The 25,497-nt window shown below is 46.6% G+C and overlaps 1 protein-coding gene and 2 long non-coding RNA genes across 4 annotated transcripts; all 3 read right to left on the reverse strand.

Moving 5' to 3' along the window:
- Positions 1 to 5,150: 5,150 nt before the first annotated feature.
- Positions 5,151 to 11,376, reverse strand: LOC306669434. Its single transcript, XR_013766117.1, has 4 exons — positions 11,288 to 11,376; positions 10,236 to 10,329; positions 9,664 to 9,731; positions 5,151 to 5,411 (listed from the first exon to the last, which is right to left on the reverse strand). It is a non-coding gene; the product is annotated as an uncharacterized lncRNA (long non-coding RNA).
- A 4,954-nt stretch (positions 11,377 to 16,330) lies between these two features.
- LOC306669585 lies at positions 16,331 to 19,405 on the reverse strand. Its single transcript, XR_013766161.1, has 3 exons — positions 18,642 to 19,405; positions 17,716 to 17,823; positions 16,331 to 17,639 (listed from the first exon to the last, which is right to left on the reverse strand). It is a non-coding gene; the product is annotated as an uncharacterized lncRNA (long non-coding RNA).
- Positions 19,406 to 19,415: 10 nt separating this feature from the next.
- On the reverse strand, positions 19,416 to 21,815 carry SMIM43 (small integral membrane protein 43; the record flags this gene model as incomplete). 2 transcript variants are annotated; one of them, XM_079153645.1, is made up of 3 exons in its annotated part: positions 19,416 to 19,858; positions 20,763 to 20,842; positions 21,593 to 21,815. In XM_079153645.1, the coding sequence occupies one exon, from the start codon at positions 21,813 to 21,815 to the stop codon at positions 21,624 to 21,626; it is 192 nt and encodes a 63-aa protein (XP_079009771.1). In that variant the 3' UTR covers positions 19,416 to 19,858; positions 20,763 to 20,842; positions 21,593 to 21,623. The 2 variants fall into 2 exon arrangements, with proteins under 2 accessions (XP_079009771.1, XP_079009772.1); XM_079153646.1 differs by having other exon boundaries at positions 20,763 to 20,876.
- Positions 21,816 to 25,497: the final 3,682 nt, after the last annotated feature.

A 25,497-nucleotide genomic window follows, 5' to 3' on the forward strand; every position in this document is an offset into this window, starting at 1 on the left:
TAATGGCTCTGGCTAGAGTTTCAAGGACTGTGTTGAATAGGAGTGGTATTTTTTTTATATGTGTATTTGCTAAGATTTGTTTTGTGTCTTAATATATGATCTATTTTAGAGAATGTTTCATGAGCCATTAAGAAGACAGTGAATTCTATACATTTCTGTTAGGTTCATATATGGTACTTTTTTAGTTCTGAAGAGTCTTAGTTTATGTCTGGATGATCTACATAAAAGTGAGAGAGGTGTACTGAAAGTACCTGGTGTCACTATATTGTGGTCTATTTCATTCTTTATGTTGAAAAGGGCTTGTTTCAACTATGTAGATGCATAAATTTGGGGTGTAAATATTTACAATCATTATATCTTGTTGTTGGATGATTCCCTTAACCAGAATGAAGTGACCTTCTTTGTCTCTTCTGCTTAACTTTGGTTTGAAGTCTACTTTGACATGAGAGTAGCTAACCCTTGCTTTTGTTTTCCGTTTGCATGATATATCTTTTCCTATACTTTCACCTTTGGTCTGTGGATATGTTTGTGAATATCTTGTTAACAACAAATGGTTAGGTCTTATTTTATAATACAATCTTCCAAGCTATGTCTTTTGATTGGAGAGCTTTAGCCCTCCTGACTTTTAGGATCATGGTTAACAGCTGAAATCCAACTGGTATACCTCTAAATGTGACCAGCCATCTCTTTCTCCTTTTAAAGTCCTATCCTTATTCTGTGTGTTAAACAATTTCATTATAATGTTTCTTGGAGAGGATTTTTTTTTTCATCATGCCTATTTGGGATTCTATATGTTTCCTATATTTTTATTTCCATCTTGTTCCTAACATTTGGAAGGTTTTCTAATATTATTTCATTGAAGAGATTGTGCATTCCCTTAGTTTGTATTTTGGAGCCTTTTACCCCAATGATGCTTAAATTTAGTTTCAATGTTATTCCATATTTCTTAAATATTCTGGCCAAGGTCTCTTAACATCTTTTATTTACTGTTGACATTATTTCAAGATTGTATACTTTGTCCTTAAGGACTGAAAATCCACCTTCGAAGTGTTCTAAACTAGACCAAGGTTGGCGCCATCACTGAGCGACCCCGCCTGACCTCTGCACCAAGGATAGCGCCATCAGTGGTCGGTCGCAGTCAGGGAGCGAGCTGGCAGGTGAGTCAGGCCGCCTGCATCACAGAGTGCGTAGCAGGCAGGCACCCAACCCGCCTGCCTTGCAGAGTTAGGTGGCGGGCAGCCAACCCACCCAACCACCAGGCCAAAGACAGATGCCATCACTGAGCGACCCCGCCCAACCACCACACTGAGGTCTGCTGCCATCACTGAGCAAGCCGGCAGACGAGCCAGCCCGCCTGCATTGCGAAGCTAGCCAGAGGCTTCTTTATAGGCTGGTGCAGGCATTTTGAATTATTCCTGAGGGTGTGGCCATCATCACTGGAAGGGCAGCTCCTTTCCTGAGACACCTACAGGAGACTAGGGGACCTTTGACAAGACCGAGGAGTCAAGAAGAGAAGGTATTGAGAGACTCGGGACCAACTCAGAGCCACCAGGTGAGTATCTCCCACTGGTCGGGCTTCCCGGATGGGACAGTAGTCCTCAAATGCAGGGAACTTCGTGGAGTAGAGTGGCCCAGTGAGTCTCCCCTGCTGGATCCGAGAACCCAGTCAACCAGGAGCATTGCAGAGGAGGGCTGCACAGCGAGAGGCTTCCACGGCAGAGTGAGGGTCCGAGGTCCAGGCGGTAGCTCCGGTCCCCAGGGAACGTAGCAGAGGAGGGCCACTCAGCAAGGGAATCCCTTGCAGGGCCAGGCTCCCCAGCCCAGGCAGTAGGTCAGGACCCCTGGGAACATCGCAGAGGAGGACTTCCCAGTCCAGGTGGTAGTTCTGGACCGAAGGGAACTTCTCAGAGGAGAGCTGCCCAGCGAAACTTCCCCACCAGGTGAGTCTTCCCCGCTGGACGAGGTTTTCCCACCAGGGCAGCAGAACCAGAGACCCAGACCCAGATCAGACGTGCCCCAGTCTGCAGTCTAGTCCCCCTCTGACTGACCATCAGTCAACAAGTGGAGGCGCCTCTGACCACTGACAGGGAATATACCCCACCTGACGGCCACCATCCCTACGGGGGCAGCTTCCTAGTGGAGCACCGCATTATCAAGTTCCTCCAAGACTTCAGGCTACTGAAGGCTAAGAGGTGAGATATTGGAAATCTACAGAGACAATATTAGTCAATAGAGGAAATCTGCAATATCCCAGAGTTTCACTACTAGAGAGGTAGATACCTGAGAAAACAAGGGAAGAAAATGTCCCAAACAAACCTAGATGGTATAGCAATAAAATCCAATGACAGCATGGCAGAAGAAATGTCAGAAAGGGAGTTCAGAATGTACATAATTAAAACGATCAGAGAAGCAAACAAGGAGATGAAAGAGCAAATGCAGGCACTGATGGCATTTGCAGGCAAATGGGTGAAATTGGAGAATATCATGCTAAGTGAGATAAGCCAATCTCAAAAAACTAAAGGACGAATGATCTCGCTGATAAGCGGATAATGACACATAATGGGGGTGTGGGGGGGGGAAGAAATGGAGGAAGGAGGGAATGTATAGTGGGATAAGAAGGGTGGGGGGGAGAAAAAAAATAACAGAATGAATCAAAAACCGTTACCCTAGGTAAATGTATGATTACAAAAACAGTATGTCTCTACTTCATGTACAAACAGAGAAATAAGATGTATCCCATTTGTTTACAATAAAAATGAATTTAAAAAAAAAGAAATAAAGCACTGAAAAAATTTAAAGAATTTTAAAAAAAGAACAAAACCCTAGAAGGGTGGGGGATATATAGATCTGTCAATATCAGAACAGAGAAACTGAAGACATAGTCGACCAATGGAATATTATACTGCAGTGAAAATGAATACCTTACAGTCACACCCTATAAGCTTGCATCTTAAAATAACATGTTGATTGAAAATAAACCATTGCTCAAGATTTTTTTTTTAAAAAGTGTTCTATTGAATTTTTTTTTTTTTTTCGGTGCTGGGGATTGAACCCAGGGCCTTGTGCTTACGAGGCAGGCACTCTACCAACTGAGCCATATCCCCAGCCCCTCCACTGAATTCCTAATTTTATGTATGGATTCTTTCATTTCCAGAATTTCCATCTGGTTACTTTTTTAGAATCGATATTTCCCTCTTAAGTTAACCTCATGTCTTCTTTCAGCACACTGAACATCGTAATGATGAATTTTCCAAACTCTTTCTCTGACATTTCCTCCACTCTGGTGTCAATGCAGTCATTTGTAAATGCTAGGGGCTGTGTGGGGTGGTTTGTTCCTTGCTTATTCATAGTGCTTGTATGTCTGCCCACATAGATTACTGCTTCTTCTTATATGCAAGGGACGATTGAGTGAGCGTTTCTGTCTTAGGATCCAGGGCTGGTCAATGTCCACGCGCTGATACTTTCACTTAATGTATGTCCTCCGCTGTTCCCAGAATCAGCACCACTTTGAGAGAAACCACTGAACCCTATTTACCACAATCATTTCAGAGCGAAGACAGATACTGTTCAGCCTCAGGAAAAACAAAACCTTGTTGACACTGATCTCCACAGTTCATCTAATTCAGGTATAAATTTGTAGTGAGTTTCATTTCCTGGCTTTTAAAGGGCCCACTGTTCTTAACATAGATCCAAAGAATATGAGCTTCTTTTTAATGTCACAATTGTTGTAAACTACTTGGAACAACTGTCTTTTATTTTATAATTTTATTAAAAAGTCATTAGTCCAGTTTTTCAGTTTGTTATTTCATTTCACTGATTCTACTATGAACACATAAAGTATTGGTTTCAACAGAAAGAGTTGTTTTCAGATACACTCAGAGTCTCTGCTGTGACTCTCCTTTCTCTACTCTTCATTCACTCAGTGACTACCGTGTGGTCTTCAGTCCTGTGCTCTGCCTCTACACCACACAGCGGGCCATGCCCTGTCCTGCACCTTGCTCTTCCACAGACTGGAGTGCACTCTGTATCAGAAGGCATCTTCTCGGTCTCTGTGTAGCTTTACAGTGCATCATCGGGCATCTCCCCTCACTTCCCAGGCCCCCTGCACCACAGAGAGGCCCTGACTAATGTCGCCAAGGAGGAAATGAGCAGAATCCATGCTCACTTCCAGGGCAATCGAAGAGTCAATGTTTCCTCTCCTGCTCTAGCTTCATGATCACAGAGAACCAGTTATGAGATGAGATGGAAGCACCTGCTGACTGGGGTCATGAGAGGCAGTCAGTCCTCAGAGGGTCGCCAAGCCAGAGTGGAGCTCTTGAGAGGAAATAATAAGTCATGAATTAAGCCCCTGAGACTCTTGTTCTGTGTTCAGACACCACAGCACATGTATGGCTTCCTCACATCTGTCACAGAAAATTCCTAAAGCAAAGCCTTGTTAGCTGAATTCGAGACACCTGTAGGACTCCCTCAAATATGACCTTATTGTTCTGGACACAAAAATCTCAGCTAGCTATCAAAATGCTCCATCAAATAGCCACAGGTTCTCAGCCTATAAATTAAATAAATAATAATACACAGAGTTAAATGAAGACTAAGCCATAAAGTGATGGCTGAATTATTTAGGATATGATTCAACCAACACCCTGAACAACTCGCAAGCCCAGGCTAGAGTAGAGTGAATATGCAGTCATCCGTACTAGGAAGAAGGAAAGTGATCAAAGCGTAAGACGTGGCCGAGCAGCGAGGCTTCACAGTCAACAGAGGAAATGGGTTTGGACGTGAATGGATTCGGGCTTCGGCACTGCAGCCAGCAGAGGAGAAAAATGACTCAAGTGAACTAAAGGTTCAAAGCACTGAAAATAAAGATGTTAATAAAAATTTAAGGAAATATGAGGGAGGAGAAAAGAAACGAAGAAACAACAAGCAATTACAAACTATCAAAGAGCCAAACTCTGACAGTGAAATGGAGGAATCAAAAGGACGCACAGGGACTTCTGGCTTTGTTCTGTCTACAAGGAGAGGAAGCTGTCACTCCACTCTAACGAGTAAAAAAGAAAAACCCGAACCCACTGAGAAGGGGCCACTTTCCCCACAACCATCAGAGAATCGAGGTCTCGGATGGTAGAGCCAGGGGCTGGGCTGTAGCTCAGGGGTAGATGGTGTGCTCAGCACGCGTGAGGCCCTGGGAAGTTGTAGCACACGTGGAGACCTCGGGAATTACGCCTCATCAGAGCAGGAGTCCCCAAGGAGACACCTCGGGGGGTTCTCCAAGGGTAGGAAATCCCAAGCTGTAACTGACAAATGGCTAGAGTCTCCAAGGTGACGAGTCCAGGAGCGAAAGTCTCCAGGCTGCTCACTCAGGGGAGGCACACCTTCATGGGTCATCTCCAGGAGCCTTCTATGGACTTACCCTCAAAGTAGAGAAATACCCACTTATGCTCCGCTGTGGCAGACCAGGGGAAACCACTTTTATTTTTTATTTATTTATTTGTACTGGGGATTGATCCCAGGTGTGCATTTCCACTGAGTGACATGCCCAGCCCTTTTTAATATTTATTTTGACACAAGGTCTTGCTAAGTTGTTTAAGCTGGCCTCAAACTTAAGAGTCCTCCTGCCTCAGCCTCCCAAGTCTTTGGGATTTCAGGAGGTACCACCACGCCTGGCCTGGAAATAACCACTTTTAAATACTCCTCAAGCATTCCTTGCTTCTCAATGGTGCCTGCAATCAAAACAAACTATTTTGCCAGTTGCCACCTAACTGGGTTTCATCAGGGAACAACAACCTGGGAGAAGGAAATGCCTAACTCCAGCCATCAATCCTTCCCATCCCACTTGAGGGGCAGAGAAAACTGAGAAGCTCTGGCCAAAGACAAACAGTAACACAGGCTCACAGAAAGCCCAAGGCTTCATCACAGCAGCACAGAATGTGTCCCTCCCCTCAAAACACAGCTGAACGCCTCTTTGCCTCCATTCTTTTTACCCACAAGTCACATCAGCTTTTCAAGGAATACAGAAAGGCTAGCAGAGCTTGAAGAGGCAGTGTCAGGGCTAGACTCAGATGTGGCAGGAATGTAGGAATGACCAAACCAGGAATTTAAAACAGATGTGATTTCTATGCTCAAGAAAAAGTACACGACATATAAGAACAGATGGAGAGTCTAAGTAGTGACAGGGATATTCAAAGAAAAGCAAAAAGGTGTAACAGACATCCAAACAACAATAGCAGAAATGAAGAATGCCTTTGATGGGATTGTTAGCAGATCAGACATGACTAAAGAAAGGACCAAGAATCTTGACGGTACATGAATAGAATCTTCCAAAAATTAAAAGCACAGAGAAAAAACATACTTAACTTTCAGGTACAATGGTCCACACTGAGTGACTCAGGAGTCTTAGGCAGAGGGATCAAGTCCAGTCTGCGAAACTCAGCAAAATTCTGTCTCCAAATAAAAATCGATTAAAAGGGCCGGGATGTAACTCACTGATAGAGCACCTCTGGAATGAAGCTCTAGTAGTACCATCAATACTAATAATAAATTGTAGCAAGGATGATTGAGAATTTTCCTAAATTAATGTCAGACATCAGATCACATAACCAGGACAACATGAAGCAATAAGATAAGTACCAAAATATCTATCCCTAGGCCTGACATTTTGTTAGATACAAACTATGGGCCTTAAAATCTTAAATGCTGCAGTCCTACCCCCAGTACTTCAGACTATGAGGATACTGGACATAGGGCTTCTAAGGAGATGGTTAAATTAGAATAAGGATTTTAGGGAGCATCTTAACCCAATCTGACTGCAGCTCTTACACAAAGAGGAAAGTTGGACATACAGAGACACACCAGAGGTACCAGACAGAAAAGCCTAGGTAAGTAAGGTGGCCATCTGTAAACCCAGGATGCAGGTCCTTGTAGAAACTAAGCTTGCCACCACCTTCATCTTGAACTCCAGCCTCTGGGGCTGAAAGAAAAGAGCTTGCTACTGTGCAGGCAAGGCTGTCAGTGGTATTTGTTAAATGGCAGCTTCAGCAAACCAACACAATATTTACCCTGCCGGCCATGTTAAGGCGAGGACTTTCAAATCTTAATACCAGTATGGTTTCTTTGTGATATATATGTTGACTGAAAGAAGTTTTGTACATGTTATTCAATCACCAGTATATAGATAAAAAATGAAATATATAGAAAACTTTAAATCCATTTGCATTAGAGAAAAACATGTGCAAATCCCTAGTACCAGAAAAAAGGAAGAGTAACCATCAGCAAGGTGGTAGACTATAAGTGACCCACTCACGACCCCTCACAGCACTGGAACTGGGCAGTCACCCATAAACAGAAGTGCCTTTGTGGGAATTATAGGACCCAGAGTACAGGTTGCAGAGTCCAGGACTAAGGAATGCTGTTATGAGAGGGCAGGCACACGTCCAGGTGGCCAGTCTGTCAAATGTGGCACTGCCTACAGACCTGGAAACAGCCTGAGTCCCTGCGCACCTGGCTACAGCCCCTCCTGGCCTTGGTGCCACCATTAGTGCCATTGCCAAGGGTCCCAGAGGAGTCATGCCCACTCCCATCCTGAGTGACTGGCCTGCCAAGCTCAGTTGCAACAGCATGGCTTAAGAGTCCTGTACCATGGCCCCAGAGCTGCACCCTGCAGACTGAGAGCAGTCCTGCCCAACAAGGATCCCAATGGAAGGCCTGCTTGTCTGTGCCCCCAGAAGCAGCCTGCACACCCCTATCCCACAGCAGGACCTGAAATAACTCCATCCCCACAACTTGGTCCTAAACCCTCCCAGTCACAGTAGAACAAGTTGTCCTCATCAGGGATAGACTGGGAGACAGATGAATCCATGCCCACAGAGGCAAGGCAGTTGATCTTGGTCACATTGAAGACCCTCAAGGAGCCCCACGACCAAGCTCCAGACCTGCTCAGCAGTAGCCCAGAGGCAGCTTTGCCTGCTCAGGACACCAGCAGGAAGCAAGCCTGTGCCCTCAGAAGCCTGAGGACCTTGTGGTCTCAGCTGAAGCAGCACTGTGACCCAGATCTATCCCCTCTCAGTCAGAGTCTGGGGCCACTCCTGCCAGGGCAGGAGCCTATCCAGGGACCTAGGGAAAAACGTACCAATTGATACACCTAGGAAAAAGGTTTAACCAGGAAGAAAAACACATGGACACTGGAAACTCTACGACATTGGTGAAATCAATTGAAGAAGAAAACTACATCATACTCATGGATTAGAAGAATTACTTTTACCCCAACATCCATACTGCCCAAAATAATCCATACGATCAACACGATTCCTATCAAAATTCCAATAGCATTTTTCAAAGAAACAGAAAAATAATCCTCGAATTTATAGGGGTCCACAAATGACCACAAATCAGCAAAACAATCTTGAGAAGGGAGAACAAAGTCGGAGGCAATATACTCCCTGATTTCAAACTACGGTCATCCCTTGGCATCCATGGGGATGATCACAGGACCTCCCAGGAATACCAAAGCCAGGAATGCTCAAGGCCCTTACGTTAAATGGCACAGTGCTTGCACAGAGCGTACGCATAGCCTTTGTATCATCTCTAGATTTCTTCCAATGCCTAATACAATGTAAATGTCATGCAGAATAATTTTATTTACTGCATTGATAACGGAATGATGAAAAGAAAAATGTCTGCATAGACTGCATAAAGATGCAATTTTTCAATACTCTCAGCTGATGCCTGGTGGGATCCTCAGATGCAGAACCCAAAGATACAGACAGCTGTCTGTGTATTACAAAGTGAGCAACAGATATCAAAACAGCATGGTACTGGCATAAAAACAGACATGCAGACCAACAGAACCACAAGTGGAGGGCCCGGAAGGAAAGCCAAGTAACCTTTGACAAAGATGCCAGAAATAATCACTGGGAAAAGTAATCTCTTCAACAAAGAGTTCTGCAAAATAATGTAGGGATGGTAGCAATGGCTGCACAATATTAAGAATGTATTTTACAACACTGAGTTGTGCGCTTTAAAGCGTCAGGATGGAACTTTCATGTGATGTGTATTTTACCATGAACAAGTTGGAGGAAAAAAAATCAAACCTGTTTTCAAATTCCAAATTAAAAAAAAAAGGATAAAAGTTTTGAGTCTTCCCTACCCAGCTGCAGGACTCTCTAGGAGTGTATGAGGCAAGAGGTGAGGAGGAGATGCCTGCAAAGAGCAATCGGCACTGGCTTAAAGATCCCAGATCATATTTCATTTTCCTAAGAGAGACATTTTTTTCATGACTTGAATCACAGGGATCTCAATTATTTGATTCCTCTTTACAATAAAATCAGATTAAACTATCAAAAATATAAAACTGAGCCAGTCCCAGTGGTGCACAACTATAATGCCAGCTACTTGGGAGGCTCAGGTAGAAGGATCACAAGTTCAAGATCAGCCTGAGAAAATTAATGAGACCTTTTCTCAAAACAAAATCTTTAAATGAACTGTGGACAGAGTTCTGTAGTAGCAAGCACAAGGCCCTGGGTTCAATCCCCAATGCTCCAATAAACAAATATTTTGAAATATGTTTATGTATTTGTAAATATGTTTTCCATACTTCACATATTTCATAAAGGGAGAAGACCTGGTCATTGGTACCGCACGACTTGAAAGAGTTATCCATGGACGTACCTCCATGCATCGTGAACATACAGTCTCTGCTGGAAGGTTCCACGCTAATTCAGTTCATCCTTCAACATCTGCAGGAGGAGGATGAGGGAAATTGAAGAGAACATTCTCTCACCGAGAGATCAGTTCACAGCCCACTAATTTAACAGACCACAGGAAAAAGAAAATTTGTTGAGTATTAGAGTAACTGGTTAAACTAGATTTTGACATTAATATGAAAAGCATCAATAGCATTACCAAGTGTACAATGAATTAATACAAAGTTACTAAGCACCAAAAAAATTTTTGTTTGTTTGGTGCTGGGGATTGAACCCAGAGTCTCATGCATGCTAGACAAGTGCCTAGCATACGTAGACAAGTGCCTAGCATACGTTAGACAAACGCCCCTGCCCCAAAGAATATTTAATATGTTTTTTACACTGTAAAACCATTGAGATATCACTCTGAATCTGATAAAACAAATTTAAAATGGAAAATAACCTCAAAAATTTAAAGTGTCTCTATTGGGATTTTTCAGATAAGCAGAACCAATAGGATATGCAAATAAAAAAAGAGATTAGGAGGGATTAACTCACATGATTAGGGAAGCTAGGAAGGTCCATGATTTGCACTCTGTAGGCCGGAGACCCAGGAGAGCCAGTGATGTCCTCCCAGTTTGAACCTGAAGGCCTGTGAACCAGAGGAGTCAGTGGTATAAGTTGAAGACCATTTTCAAAAGGCCAAGCAGAAGCTCCAGTGTTTGGGGACAGGAGAAGAAGCATGCCCCCACCAAGCACAGAACAAATTCACCCTTCTTACGCCCTTTTTGTTCAGTTCAGGCACTGCATGGGTTGATGATGCACCCTCACTGGTGAAGGCAACCTCCTGCCCTCAGTCTCATTCAATGCTAATCGCAGACACACCCAGAAGCTGGGTTTCACCGTACCTGAGCAGCCCCAGCCAGTGAAACCACATAAATTAGGCAGCACCACAGCTGATCTCTCCTCCTGCTCAGGGACCCCGCTCTATTCTGCCTTTTCCATCTCTTCTCTGACCCTGGTCCCCTCCTTCTCCCTGCCTCTCCCAGGTTGTTCTCTTTCACGCTCACTGTGCCACTGCAAGTCAACCACCACCCCACCCTCCCTTCTCTTTTACCTCAGTTTCTTCCACCTCTCCCTGACAGTTCCCAGTTCTTGGTCCCTCCTCCTGCCCTTCCTCCCCATCTCAACACAAATAACCTCAGAGAAGGAAGGGTCCACTTTAGAGTGGGCATCAAAAATGAAACAGACCCTGGGAGATGTACTTGGTGGGATGCGATTTGGAACAGAGAACACTGGTGTCAGGACAGGGTGCCTCCGGGACTTGGGCCTCCAGGAGGTGGTGCTGACAATGGGAGGCTTAGGGAGAGGCAGGCTAGGCCCGGGGCTCAATGACGGGGCACCTCAGGAAAGGAGTGGGTCTGCAGGATCCCAGAACCAGGGAGAGCGGCAGGTCCTGGTTGTCTCAGGGAACAAGAACTGAGGCTGAGCCCGGGTCCTGGCCACCAAAGTGAGAGGGCAGAGGCTGAGCCTGGATCCTGGCCACCCCAGAGAGAGAGCAGAGGCAGAAAACGGCGTCCTGGCAACAGGGCGTGAGGGCAGAAACTGACCCCGGGTCTGGTTGCAGGATTTTAGGGGCAAAGACAGCAGACTGAGCCTGGGTCCTGGCCGCCCAAGGTGAGAGAACAGAGGCCGAGCCCGGGTCCAGCTGCCCAGATGGGAGGCAGAGGCCGAGCCCGGGTTCCTGTCTCAAGGTGAGAGGACAGAGGCCGAGCCCGAGTCCTTGAAGGCAGGGTGCGAGGGCAGTGGCCGAACCGGGTCCAGCTGCCCAGATGGGAGGCAGAGGCCGAGCCCGGGCTCCTGCCTCCAGGTGAGAGGACAGAGGCCGAGCCCGAGTCCTTGAAGGCAGGGTGCGAGGGCAGAGGCCGAGCCCGGGTCCCGGCTGCCCAGATGGGAGGCAGAGGCCGAGCCCGGGTTCCTGTCTCCAGGTGAGAGGACAGAGGCCGAGCCCGAGTCCTTGAAGGCAGGGTGCGAGGGCAGAGGCCGAGCCCGGGTCCCGGTGCCCAGATGGGAGGCAGAGGCCAAGCCCGGGTTCCTGCCTCCAGGTGAGAGAACAGAGGCCGAGCCCGAGTCCTTGAAGGCAGGGTGCGAGGGCAGAGGCCGAGCTCGGGTCCAGCTGCCCAGATGGGAGGCAGAGGCCGAGCCCGGGTTCCTGTCTCAAGGTGAGAGGACAGAGGCCGAGCCCGGTCCCGGCCGCCGAAGCTGGAGATGCAGGGCCAGGAGGCGCTCCGAGGAGGGGACTCGCGGGCGCGGAGCGGGCGAGGACAGGGCCCCGCTCTTGGGCAGGCGGGCGAGATGGCCGGCGGGGTCCACGAGGACCCGAGGACCAGGGTGGGACTCCCGGGACGCAGGCGCGGCCGCGGTGGCGGACACGCTCTAAACCGGAGAAGGGCGCGGTCAGGGCAGGTCCCTGAGGGCGCGGCCGCCGCAGGGCTGAAGGAAGAAATGGCCCCCAGACCTACCCGCCCGGCTTCCGCTACGACTTCCGGTGGGTTGTGAACCGCGACCTGGGGCGGGGCTCGGGCTGCGTGGGCGGGGCCTAGAGGGCGTGGCTGCATTCGGGGCCTCTTGGGGGGCCTCTTCCGGGGCGGGGCCTGCGCAGCCCGCCCCCAGCTCGCTGAAAGGCGCGGGAAGCCCTGACCTCAAGAGCAAGAAGCACGTGGCCGCCCGACGCCCTGTTGCCAGAATTTTTTCCCCAAGAACCGGAACCAGGCCTCCTTGGAAAATGGTTGACAGGTCTAAGGGTGGCAGGTCTAAAAGAGGAGGACAGAGGGAGGGTACGAGGTGAATCCTGTGCTGGAAGGTAAGGGACTTCAGGAATAAGGGGGCAGGTGAACAGACAGGAATCAGATCGGTCTCTCACGGACCGCATTTGGGATGATTTTAGCATCAGAGGGAAGAATGAGCTTTCCTGGTAGCGTGCGAGGAGATAGAAGGCATCGTCCTTATCGGAACGACAACACTGTGTTCTCACAACACACCCACGGTTAAGCCAGGGGACGGTGGGGTTGAACAGCTGGTGTGTGGTAACCGGTCCACCCTGTGTAGTTAGGCCACAACCTCACCGTGTACTCAGTAAGTACAGTTTTAACTTGTCAATCACACGTCAGTAAAGGTGGAAGGGAAAAACCACTACATAAGGGAAAAAGAAGGGCTTGACCTCTTCACAGGTCCACTGGGGGACTGAAGAACAGCAGAAGCTGTTGCCCCCCAGGTGGGAGAGACACAAGCAGACACAGAGAACCAACTCACCTGAGCAGCCACCCTGAGCAGAATCTCAGTGGGGTCCAGTACCGCGGTGGGAAACCCCAACTGAAATGTACCAATTGCTGAAGGCAGACTATAGACACATTTGAGGTTTGATAGACACATTTGAGATTTAAAATTTTAGAGGTCCCAGGTTTTTGTGAGTTTTAACCTCCAGAATTCCTCCCTCCTGGGTTCTCACAGTGAAGATCAGAGAAAAAAAAAAAAAAAAATACCCTGGTTCTTCCAGCAGGGAGGGAGGGGGAAATTATTCATTCTGAAATTAGTCTGGAGAATTCTGTTCTTAATAAAGCTGGCTTTCAAGAGAAGCAGTTTCATCAGAGCCTGGAGTGTCACCAGATCCTGGCCATCCCATGGGAAGGAAAGTACCAGCTGTGGCCCCCCAGACTTCTTGTCCTAGCTAAGGTGGGAAGGGGTGGTAGAAGCACTTAGGAAAGGCACATCCCAGACACACAAGCTCACCACGAGCTCAAGATGGGTTCAATGGACCACAGAACACCTGGCCTCCCTACCCCTGAGGCCACGTCAGCAGAGCTGACGTCCATCAGGAGAGGAACCTGACAGAAAGAATCACACTCTTAAGAACTTATTCAAGAAGTCTCTAGGGACCCCCGAAGACAAACAGTGAGACAAAAACAAGGATGTCAGAGGAAATTTTAGCCTCCAACACCTTAGAAGCAAAGCAAACTGTAAATACAGCCTAACACCTAATCAGATTAGCATAACCCACATGAGACCAACTGTGACTACCTCCTCCAATACACTTAAAAATAAAATATGTAAGGTGATCAACCCTATGGGCATGGTGGTGCATCCCCATAATGCCAGCAGCTCAGGAACCTGAAACAGGAGGACCACAAGTTCAGCAACTTAACGGGGCCCTGTCCCAAAACAAACAAGTGAAAAGGGCTGGGGATGTAGCTTCGTGGTGGAGCACCCCTGTATTCAGTTCCTAGTATTGCAAAATATGAAAACAAAACTTCAGGAAGATTTTTTTTAATTACAGAAATAGCATGTTTCCCCAATATCAAGATATTTTTAGTTATGTTTCAGTACAAATTTTCTAAATGCATGGGATCTTATCAGGATTACCTTTCAAAAATTAATTCTGTAGATTATAGGTGGGATAGGAATGGTGTCTAGAAAAATACAAAAGAATCCATAGAGAATGGGAGGAAGATTTAACCTCATTATGTTCATGTTTATAAATAAAATTCACCAAGAGAAGGAAAGAAAATAACAACAAACTCTAAGGAACTAAAGGATACCCCAGCAGAAAGATGGGCAAGATATGAATAGGCAGCTCGCAAAAGAACGAGGAGCATTTTAAAATGCTCAGACTGAGAGAAAATAAATGCCAGCAAGGGCAACAAACTATCCCCCTTTTTTTATATATAAACTTTCTATTCTTTTTTAAAAATTCTTTTTGTAGTTGTAGATGGACAACATGCACTTGTTTTATTTTTTTATTTTTATGTGGTGCTAAGGATGGAACCCAGTGCCTCACACATGCTAGGCAAGTGCTCTACCAAGGAGCTGCAGCCCCAGCCCAAACTATCCCCCTTTTACCTTTGGAATGTATAGATGAAAAGATTCTCAAAATGCTGAATTGGCACGGATGGAGAGAAAGGGGCAACTCCCACACGGTTAAGGCAGCTTGAACCCATGTGTCCTTTCTGGAGGCCATCCTGCCTTCAACAACTTGTAACAAAGTGCACAGTGACCTTGAACCCACCCTATCTAACTTCCAGAAACCAAAGGAATGTGAACAGTTGTTGGCACAAATCCAAAGCAGGGTAGACTTACTGTCCACTGGAACTCAGATAGACCAGGTCAGCAACAGGAGCACACACGGTCACTGAAATGTCATGTAGACCATTGTCATTATCTCTCCTGCTGGGTTCAGAAAATTGTTTGCTTGCACCTGGAGTAAGACTAATGAGGATAGTTCCCACTTTCCACAATAGGAAGGCATGCAGACATCCCTCTTGGCCAAGTGCCATCCCACTGTGGACCCAAGTTTAAAGAAAGGAATAAAGGAAGCAGAATGCCAGGTGGGGTTTTCTTATGAAATTTGACCATTTTCAACTGAAATTATTCAGGCCTCGTAGTGTGTATAGACTTCAGCCTTTGAGTAGGAGTTTATTACAAAAGTTCAGATTAATAAACTTCTGTAGTGAATATCAAGACTCACTATAAAACTTCAGTAATCAAGGCAGTGTAGGAATAAGATAAGGATGGCCCCGTGGGACAGAAAAGGGAGCCCAGAAATAGAGCCACCCTTATATGGGTGTCTGGTATTGACACAGATGACAAAGTAGTCCAGTGTGGAAAGGGATGCCTTTTCCACAAATGAAGAAGAAAGAAGAGAGAGAAGGAAGGAAAGAGGGTAGGAGGGAGGGAGGAACAACTGGATTATTTATGTGTTTTAGAAATCTGTCTTTGCCTCACACTATACACAAAATATTCAAAATGAATAATAGACTTAGCTAAAATTATACTTCTATAGCTATAATGTTAAAGTTAAAATTGTACTTCTATAGCTTAAAAGAAAGCATATAAAAATATTTTCGGTTACCTAGAGAGAAGGTAACTGTGTCTTTTAGGACACAGAAAGCAACAAACATAAAGAGGTGGGTAAATTAAACTTCAAAATAAAAGTACATCTTTTAAATAAAATATTGTTAAGAAAATTGATAGGCTAGTCACAAACTAAGAGAAAATATTTGCAAAGCACATATCTGCTAGAGAACTGTGTATGGATGATAGCAAGGATGTGTATAATTCAGTAAAAGCAGACAGCACAGAATAGGGAACTTTTAGAGAATAAGGTCCAAGTGATGCTCAGTGGGGAAAACGGTACCTGAAAAATAGAATTCACTAAGACTACCATGACCCTCATATGTTACCCAAATTCGGTGGAAGAATGATTGAATATTTTTAAAAGATAACATTAGGTGAGCAGAGGCACACACCTGTAACCCCAGCAGCTCAGGAGGCTGAGGCAGGAGGATCATGAGTTCAAAGTCAGCCTCAGCAAAAGCAAAGTGCTAAGCAACTCAGTGAGACCCTGTCTCTAAATAAAATATAAAACAGGGCTGGGGATGTGGCTCAGTGGCCAAGTGCCCCTGAATTCAATTCCTGGTAACAAACAAACAAATAAAAAAAATAACATTAATTGGCATATACACTTGCTCTATTAATCTCATCCTAATTACACTTGCTCTATTAATCTCATCCTAATTAATTCTTCATAAACTTTGGGTAGTATTATTTTTTTATTTCACAGTTTTTTGTTTTAAAAATATAAATCACTAGGTATTTTGGAAAAACATACACAGGATAATCATTTAAAAGTCACAATGTTACAAAAATTTAAAAACCTGCACAATAGGTCAAAATAAACGTGGAATCACTCTGACCTAGAAACACAAGATGGCCACTAGGAGGGGGAAGTGGACCTGGCCTGCGGTTTCTCTATCATCCATCATCACCGAAAGCAGTCCCCCAGACAGACTCCCAGGACATTCCTGTGTCCCAGTAGGGTGTGTGATGTACACATGTCAAGTTAGCATATTGAATTTAGTTCCAAAGTACCGCTTCTCCTCGTCCTCAGGGAGGAGGGTCCACTGCAGGGTGAAACAGGGAAGGCCACGGGCCTGGCCCACACTCGTCCCCCGCCCTGAAACACTAGGAAGCACAGGATGTGGACCATGTGTCCGACAGCAGAGCCACCGGCCCCATGTGGTCAGTTTTACTTATTGACATAAGGAAAATTGAAATGCTACCTCCTCAGTCACAATAGCCACATTTCAAGTGTGTACCAGGCTCATGTGACTGGCGGTCACCATAGTGGAGACTGCAGGTATGGAACGTTGCTATCCTCATGGAAAGTTCTTTGGACAGCCTTGGATGTGGGAAGTGATTCTTCTCCCTCTGCTTTGCCAGGATGTAGGCTGCTCGTGGAAGCAGCTTTGAGAGCGAGTCTCCCGGGATATTCCTAGCTTGGTGGCAGAGTCACAGAAGGAAGCCAGGAAGACTTTCTTTGCATAGATTATCTCCCCAGTGCATAAAAGGAAGGGATGGTCTTTTATGGGCACCAAATACACAAACATAGATTCCACTAAAATCTGACTGACAGGAAAGTTAGGAGGACACAAACGATGGCCGTGAGGAAGAACAGCGCTTCGGGCTGTGTTAAGCCTCCATGAAGATACGTCCGCCCAGAAGGGGCCCACGAGGGCAAGGCTGCCTGCCGAGGAGAACACCTGGCATCTTCCCTCACCTGGCTGCAGCTCAGCAGCACTGCCCAAAGTCCCAGCAGCTGGGAGGGGGCCACTGTCTCAATGCCTTTCAAGCATTGTGCTCCTTCACAATTGGATTTTGTCACCAGGGCACAGACAGCTGGTTGTCCACTTGAGACCTGCGGCCATCACCCCTCACCAAAAGAATGCAGATTTCAATTGAAGGCTGCAGAAGCTCCATTGCATCCAGATGGCAGCTGCCCGTAACGGGGGCTGGCAGCTTTGAGCAGCCGAGAAAGCTCTTCCAAAGGAAATGGATTCAGATTGCATGACCAGCTACTGCTCAGGGCTTCCTCCGTCTGGTGGGGAGATGCAAGGGCCATCTTGGGACCTGCAGGAAAAAGCCAAGGGAGTCACCTAAAGCCTGATGGCTGTGAGCTGCGGAGCCGACACCAGTGGTCACCTACCTCCAGCACACATCAGTGTGAGTTACTGGAGAAAAGAACATCCCTAATTAAGCCACTGTCCATCACCTTCCTTCTGTTATGAGATAGCCATCCAAGGGAGATTTCCATCTAAAAGAAAGAACATCCAGTCTGAAGAATGGACCCATTCAGTAACTTAAGGGACTTCTTAGGCATACTAGTAAAACATAGTCTGAGTATAGGACTTTCAGCTTCAACTCAGCCTTGCCTTAGGATCTCTCTGTAAAGACCAAGAATGGCAGAAATGGTCCCTCATGAAATGAAGCAGCTGCTGATATGGATTTTTAGCTTACTCCATGAGGAAACTTTCCCTGTGTGCTTATTCTCTTCTGAGCACTCTTCAAACACAGTTCTGTCCTTCAACTTACCCAGCGTATGTATGATAACATGGTCACTACTCAGATAATCAGATCTGTATTTAATCTACAAGTTTTTAAAAATTCTGCGTGGACAAAATAAGCAATGGAGAATTGAGGAATTTGTTTCTCTGATTCAAACAAACAACAAAACATCTGCATCAAAGATCTACAACTCAATTCTTAACTTGCTCTTGAATGTGACACAGACATCAGCAGTTATATCTAATGATCCTAGAGTTTCGACTATGAATTGTAGCTTAAATAAGCACAGATACCTCAGACTAGTTGTAAAGATTGAAACAAAGTACAGAATTCTGCAAATACTTTTTATGTACTGCATTAGTATCTTCAGTATTCTTAAAGTCCCTAATCAGTACAACTTACAAAAAGTCAGTGTTTCCTACTATCCAAAATGTTTTCTCCATTACAATGCTTAAAATTTTAAACGTTTAATATTTAACTCTAGTGCACTTACTTTGAAACTACAGACAAAATCGGGGACATGGAATGTCAAATCAAAAATAGAGAATTGCATATTTTTTTACTTACCTAGTTCCAACTTTCCACCCCTGCAAGTGAACCAAAAACAAATCCTGGCATCCTGTCATTCCCAGAAAAGCCAGTGCATGGCACACTCAGGGTAAATTTTATCTTATTCTGCAGAATCACACCAGATGGCATCAATCCTGCATCTACAGCTGTGCCCTAAAATCGAAGTCAGGGCACAGGAATCTGTGTTATTAGACGTTTTGGGTTTTGCAGGTGTGGATGTGATGTCATTCTCATCCAACTTGAATGGACTGTCTTTCCAAGCGGAATTGTCCATCCACTTCACTTGCAAGCTTGGAAATGAAGAAAACAATCCAGATTGTCCTAATAAGATTGGAAGTCATTTGAACAGCTGAAATTTAGAAATAATGAAATTAGGACACTTGGAATAAAATACTAATATTGCATTATTGAATTATGGCTCATTTCCGTATGACACAAGAAATTCAACTTGCAGTCTAACATTGCTGAAATCACTAAAAACCTGTTGTTGAAAATAAAACAGAAACATTTCATAATCAAGTTACACTTAGAAAATGAGCAGTTATTTTAAACATTTCTGACTTTTCAAATGCTTTAATGTCTCGTTCATATTTACCCCATCTTTAAAAATGAGTTGGCCTAGCAGTTGTGAGAAGCAGGGCATCAGTGATGGAGTAGACAGCAGGTGGAGCCGGGGACCTGGACCACTGAGAGATCAAAGCATTCCATCTGGGTCGAGAACTCCTGAGCTTTAAAATCATTCTGATTGGTGAGATCAGTTCTACACTGGGTCTTGGAAAAATTATGATTGAAAAAATGAATAAGAAAAGGCAATTTGTGGAGGGGCGTCAAAGTTTCAAAAGCAGAATCCCTAGCAAAGCCAGGGCAAGGAAGGAGATAAGGAGCAGGAAGTTGTAAGAGCTAATGTGAGGCACTCCAATACCACGTTTAGGGCCAAGCTCCAAGCAGAACATGGACAACAGGAATGGATATTCTGTTTTGGCCTGGATAAATAAGAACTAAGTAATTGATGGATTAGTTTCCCAGGAGGATATATAATGGCACCAGACACAAGATAGAAAGGCAGCCACTCTTCTCAGGACCCCAGTCAGGAGAACCAGTGGAGAAACAAAGTCAAAGCTGAGATGGTAACAAACTACTTACCCAGAGTTCCCTATGGTCTCCCATCAGAGAAGGTCAGGGGTGGGGTGAACTTGTAGACTCCAGCAGTACTGCTAGGAAGATTAAAGGATGGAAAAATCAAGACACCAAGCAGGTGGTTAAAGTCATTTGCACTCTGAGAATTTGTAAAGTGTAGAATCATTGTTTACTAGCCTTGTAAACAACCATAATTGCTAATTACTCCCACATTCATCTTCAGTGTTCATATTAACCATACAACCCTGTAATTAAATGCCACTGCAGAGGTATCAACCAATTAGAGAGCTATTGTTCAAAGCTCAACATGATTCACTGCAGCTGATTCTGGGAATTCAAACTGGAAACTCAAATCAAGTCTTACTATAACTCTGAGAAAGACACAACAAAGAGGTAAGAATTTGCTCATGTCATAAAAGTTAAAAGAAACCACTTCATTTAAGAAGAGCTCTGTTTGGATAAAGTGAAATAGAAACTGTGGGAAACCATCTGCACATCTCAAGCCAATACTAACTCACCTAATGGAGACTATTTTTTCTTTCCTTCGGATCATCAAAACAATTGTCTTCTACTTAATTTTGTATTATCTGCTTAGGCAAAAATTAGTTATGCCCCTGGTTTTAGCCTCTCCACATGGTCTTTGTGTCTAAAAGTAACAATGTTTCCAATATTGTAGTGCCCACAAAGCCTGTCCACCATCAGTAAACCCAAGAGCAGAATGATTGTTAAAATTGTTAACATTCCTTACACCACCTCTAATTTCCATAATCCTCTACCTAGACTTCCGTTCCTGAAATGAACTAGACATCCATCAGCTTTGGCTCCCTGGTCCCAGCAGAAGCTCAGCTGTTCTGAGCAGGAGAGAGCCTTTTACCTGTGGTCCCCATTTCCCTCATCCCAGCCCTTCACTTTGTTAGGCCCTGGTTCCCCGAAGGTTAGGTACAACTAGGGGAGACGTGAAAGTGGCGTGGTCCAGCTTACCCTTCGCAGACAGCTCGGTTCTTCCATTGGCAGCCTCCTGGTGCAGCTGCGGTGCTTGGCGCTCGGTGCGCCGCCTGGGTCTGGAGGACGAAGTTATTCCTGCGGTAGCATCGCCTGGAGAGTACCCAGGCCCACTGCTGAGTCTACTCCGCCCGACCAACTTCCCAGTAGAGCCCTAGGAGCCACAGACGCACTGGCGGTCCTCTCTGCCCTGTGGCCCTACGCTGGAGGACAGTACCCCTCTTCGCCATCCTCCATGCCATCCCCAGAAGCTCACAGACCCGCCAACCCGAAGGCATCTTCCAAATGACTCTCACTCTCACGTTCGCCCTCTTCAATCCCAGATCCCACACCCACCCTAGAAGGCGCCCAGGCTGAGTAGGGATCGAGGGCAGGAAAGAAGCCCTCCCCCCAGGGGGACCCTGAACGCCCTGTCCCCGGACGGCCAGTACAGCCGTCTGCGGACGCACAAAGACATGGAAGGCAATAACTGGGGTGACCCAGGGCGCCCCGTTTCCTCCCGCCGCCGACCCCAAGGCTCCGCTCCTCCTGGATAATTTAGATCCTCAGGTCGACAGCGGGTTTTGTTGGGAAGCGGCTGGAGGGATGAGCTGAATGGTGGAATTTCCAGCTGTTGGCACGAAGACTGGACGGAGAGGCTGGCAGCAGGTGCTGGCAGCAGGTGCCCGAGCCCCTGCCTACTGCCCTCTCTCCTCCTCTCCGTGTGCCCGTGCGCACAGCCTGGCCGCCCCAGCACTGGGGTCCCCTACGCGAGCCTCCGGGAGCCTAGAGTCCCCACCCACGCAGGCCCCGACCTGCCGCCCGAGCACCTGGATGCCGGGGGTCGCGGCCGCATCAGGCTCACACCGCCTGCTCGTGCGGGAAGCCCCAGGGCTCGCGGTGCAGCGACAGGCGCCCGGGCTGGAGCGTTCCGGCCGTGCTGGCCACCGAGTTCTTCAGCTGCTTGATGACCACGAAGAGCAAGAGGAAGAGCAGGAAGAGCAGGAAGAAGAAGAGCGCCAGGTAGAGCAGCAAGTTCAGCTCCCACTCCATGCTGCAGGCGCCGCGCAGCTGCGAGGAGACGCGCCCCGGAGCCACAGTACCCGGGGCTGCGACTGCCGAGCAGGCGCGAGAGCCCGCGCTCCGCTCAGGTCCTCCTCTCAGGTCCTCCTCTGCGCCCGGAGCGCGCCAGCAGATCTCTGTAGAAGCAAACCCCGGCAGGCGGGGACACCGGTCTCCAGGGGCGTCGGGTTGGTGACCCGCAGAGGAGCTTAAGATCTCCACTGCAAGCACCCGCCCCGCAGGATCCCTAGTCCCCTCCCTTCCTAGTATCTTTTGTTACCCCCACCCCCGTTTCTGAAAAGCTAGGCGATGTGTGGCCCAGAGACACTGAAAGACTAAAGTGACAGTGAAGATGGAGTCCCCAGTGCCACCGAGGGCTTCGTGCAAGAAATGACTTAGGGGGACCTGAGTGGGGTCCGCTTGATTGTTGCCTGCTCCTTGGAGTGGCAGATGCGCTCAGCACGAGTGTACTTCATTTGGAGGACAGCTCTTAAGGAGAACATAGAGGATAAAACGCATTCCAGAGTTGTATTGTGCAAAGCTTTCAAATGTTGGCTTGAAATTCAATTTCTTTGAGGAAAAGAGAAAAGAAAATACACTGAAAGTGCTCCATGAAGACCCTAGCACCTGTGTGTGACTGAGGTCCCCACAGCCCTCAAATGGAGCCTTGAAAGAAATTCAGCTTTTCTCTTACTGTGCAACAAGTCACCTCAAAACTTAGAGGCTTGAGGCAATGTAGTCATTGGGTATTTCTCCGTTTCTTTATGGGTCAAGAATTGGTAGCTTAGCTGAGTATTTCTGGCTTAGGTGTTCCCAAAAGGGCTGGCTGTGGTGTCAGCGAGGGCTGCAGTCATCCAAGGGTTTCCACATGGCTGCTGTGGTCTGGAAGGAGTCCGGCGGCCCTGGAAGGCATGGGCTCCCTCCCAGTGGGCTTCTCCACAGGGCTGCCTGGGTGCCCACCACACTGGTTCTGGCTGGTGGAGAACCAGCAACCCAGCAGAGCCAGGAGCTGCAGAATGCCTACCACCTGAGGTGTCCCTGCTGCAGTGCCCCTTTGCCACACAGGTCAGCCCTGTCCAGCACAGGAGTCCCGAGACACGAACACAGGGTGAAGATCAGAGGAGACTCCGTGGAGTTCAGCTGTCGCCCTGTGTCGTCCTTGCCTGTTTTGGGAGCCTCCAGTGGTATTTCATTCTTCGCTTGTGAAGATTCATGAGAGACCCCTGGACTGAGTCTGGGGGATGAGGCCTGACCAGCACACCCAGGTTGTGTGATGGGCAGCTATTCCAGGGATGGCAGGGCTCCAAGAGGACAGCTCTGAAAAAGCCGTGGCCTGAAAGCCCCAAGGGCCGTCCTACCCTCAGCTCCACCTGCCGGCAGCACTTTCTCTCTGCATCGGCTCAGTCCCCTCCCCTGTAGCATAATGTACCTTTTCCTCAGGTTTGTTGTTCATTAAGAATGTGTTTCACAATATAAAGATTCATTTCTATTATTCTATGATTGAGGGTCTCCAGTCTTAAAGGCCATTTTTTAAAATGTCCAGGCCTTTCCACTAAGCATCATACCACCCACCTGCCCCCTCATGTTATAATGATCCATTAAGCTGGGGATGTGGCTCAGTGGTAGAGCACTTGCCAGACGTGTGGAGCCCTGGGTTTGATTCCCAGCACACACATGCGTGCACACACACACATTATAATGATCCACTTCACAGGCACTGGTATGCTGGAGCAGGCTCATAATGACTCACAAGAACACTTGTTAAAATTTTCATGCCAATTGTTTAAAAACTCTATTATTAGAAATTAAATTATATGAATTCACAAATGTTAACAAAAACATAATAAAGGCTCAAGACTTTTGCTTCCTAAATGTTTCCCACTTGAGGCAATGTGTCTCTGTTGTAGCTGCGTGGTGGAGACTATTCCTGACTGCACATCTCTCTCTTCCAACTGTGTTCAGTGATGTCATCTTAGCTTGAGACTGGCCAGGGTGTAAGTGTGTACCCCAAGGAACACAAATGCTTCAGATCAGGTACAGAGGGCCTGTCGTTAGACATTGGAAGGCTTATGCAAGTTAACAAGTTTTGATTTCTCTGACTTCCCAGAATCCATACATCTCCACTCTGGGCACCATGTGTTCCTCTTGTGGAATTCTCCATTTATGTAATCTTGGCAAGAGGACAGCTCCCCATGCCTGCCTTCCGTTGCCTCCTCCCAGTAAGGAAATGAAGGGGATCAGATATAGCTTCTACCCACCCCTGGAACCGTGTGGGGAGGAGGGCAGGAAGAACCCGCCAGAAGCTCAGCCAAACATCCTGATTCCAGACTGGAGCCTGGGAGCTGACAGAGCAGGAGGGAAGGTTTGGAGGAGTCTAGTTGCAAGGGTGCTCTGAGAGCCAGCCCAGCCCCAGGCGTGACCTGGGGGTGGCTCCTGGCCCTCTTGCCTTCTTTCTGTTCTGTTACCTCTATTGGTTTTCCAGGAAATCTTGTTGTAGCTAGTCAGAGTGGCTAGTCCCAGCTAACAGATGAGGACGCCGACTGATGAAGAACACTTAGCCAGGCTCAGTGGCACATACCTATGATACCAGCAGCTTGGGAGGCTGAGGCAGGAGCATGGCAAGCTCGAGGCCAGCCTCAGCAACTTAACAAGAACCTGTCTCAAAATAAACATAAATAGGACTGGAGATGTAATTCAATGGCAAAGCACCCTGCATTTGATCCCCAGTAAATCCCACCCCTTAAAAAAAAAGGGCAAGAAAATATCACTTGCACACTTTGCACAGAATAAGCTCTCAAAACCAATGAGGTGTTTAGTAGAAAAGGCATACGCCATTTGACTTATTGCCCACCAGATGTCCAAGCTCTTAAAGGATGTCAATTAAAGCAGAGAGGTTAAGTGACTACTGGAGGCACACAGCTGGCGAGGAGCAGAATCAGGATGTGAACCCAAGCAGTGTGCCTACAAGGTCTGTGCTCCAACCCTGTGATGTGCACTGCTTCATAAGAAAGAGTAGTTTTCTTGTGCGCAATTATCAAACTAATGGTCATATATTTTCTTGTAAGTATTAAACTAAAAAGAAACTTCAAGAGATGCATATCTCCTGACATACACCTCAAGTCCTCCTTTTGAAATCTCAAAGGTCAAAGGAGCCTTTGAGGAGGGTTTGCCTGGAGCGTGCTGAGGAAAAGGCCAGGGGTTGAACATTTCATGTGGCCAAGCTCCGAACCCTTCAGCCTCCCTATCCAGGACTAGATAATCCATTTATCTCAGCAGCTTAAATGAGTTATAAATATTAACTAATAAATCCTCATAGCCACCCTCAGTATTAAGATAATACTGTTCACACACACACACACACACACACACACACACACACACACAAATAACATTACATTTATTAGATGCTCCCAGAGTTTTTAGACTCTGGGTATGTACCTCATTAAGGAGGTCTGAAATTTGGTTTCCATGACATAAATGACTTCATAGAAATAAGACATAATCTTCCTCTTCCTAAGTATGCACATTATGGAAATCCATGGAAAGAAATCCCAAGCATTTTAAAGGACAGAACAGACACTGCTAGAGATTGGAGCTTAACAGCTGGCCGGTTAAAGGAGGGCCTGCATAATGTGTGCGCTGTGTGAACTCTGAGGTGAGAGAGCCCTCATAA

The sequence above is a fragment of the Sciurus vulgaris genome (genome assembly GCF_902686455.1).
Source record: "Sciurus vulgaris genome assembly, chromosome: 9".
Lineage (NCBI taxonomy): Eukaryota > Metazoa > Chordata > Mammalia > Rodentia > Sciuridae > Sciurus > Sciurus vulgaris.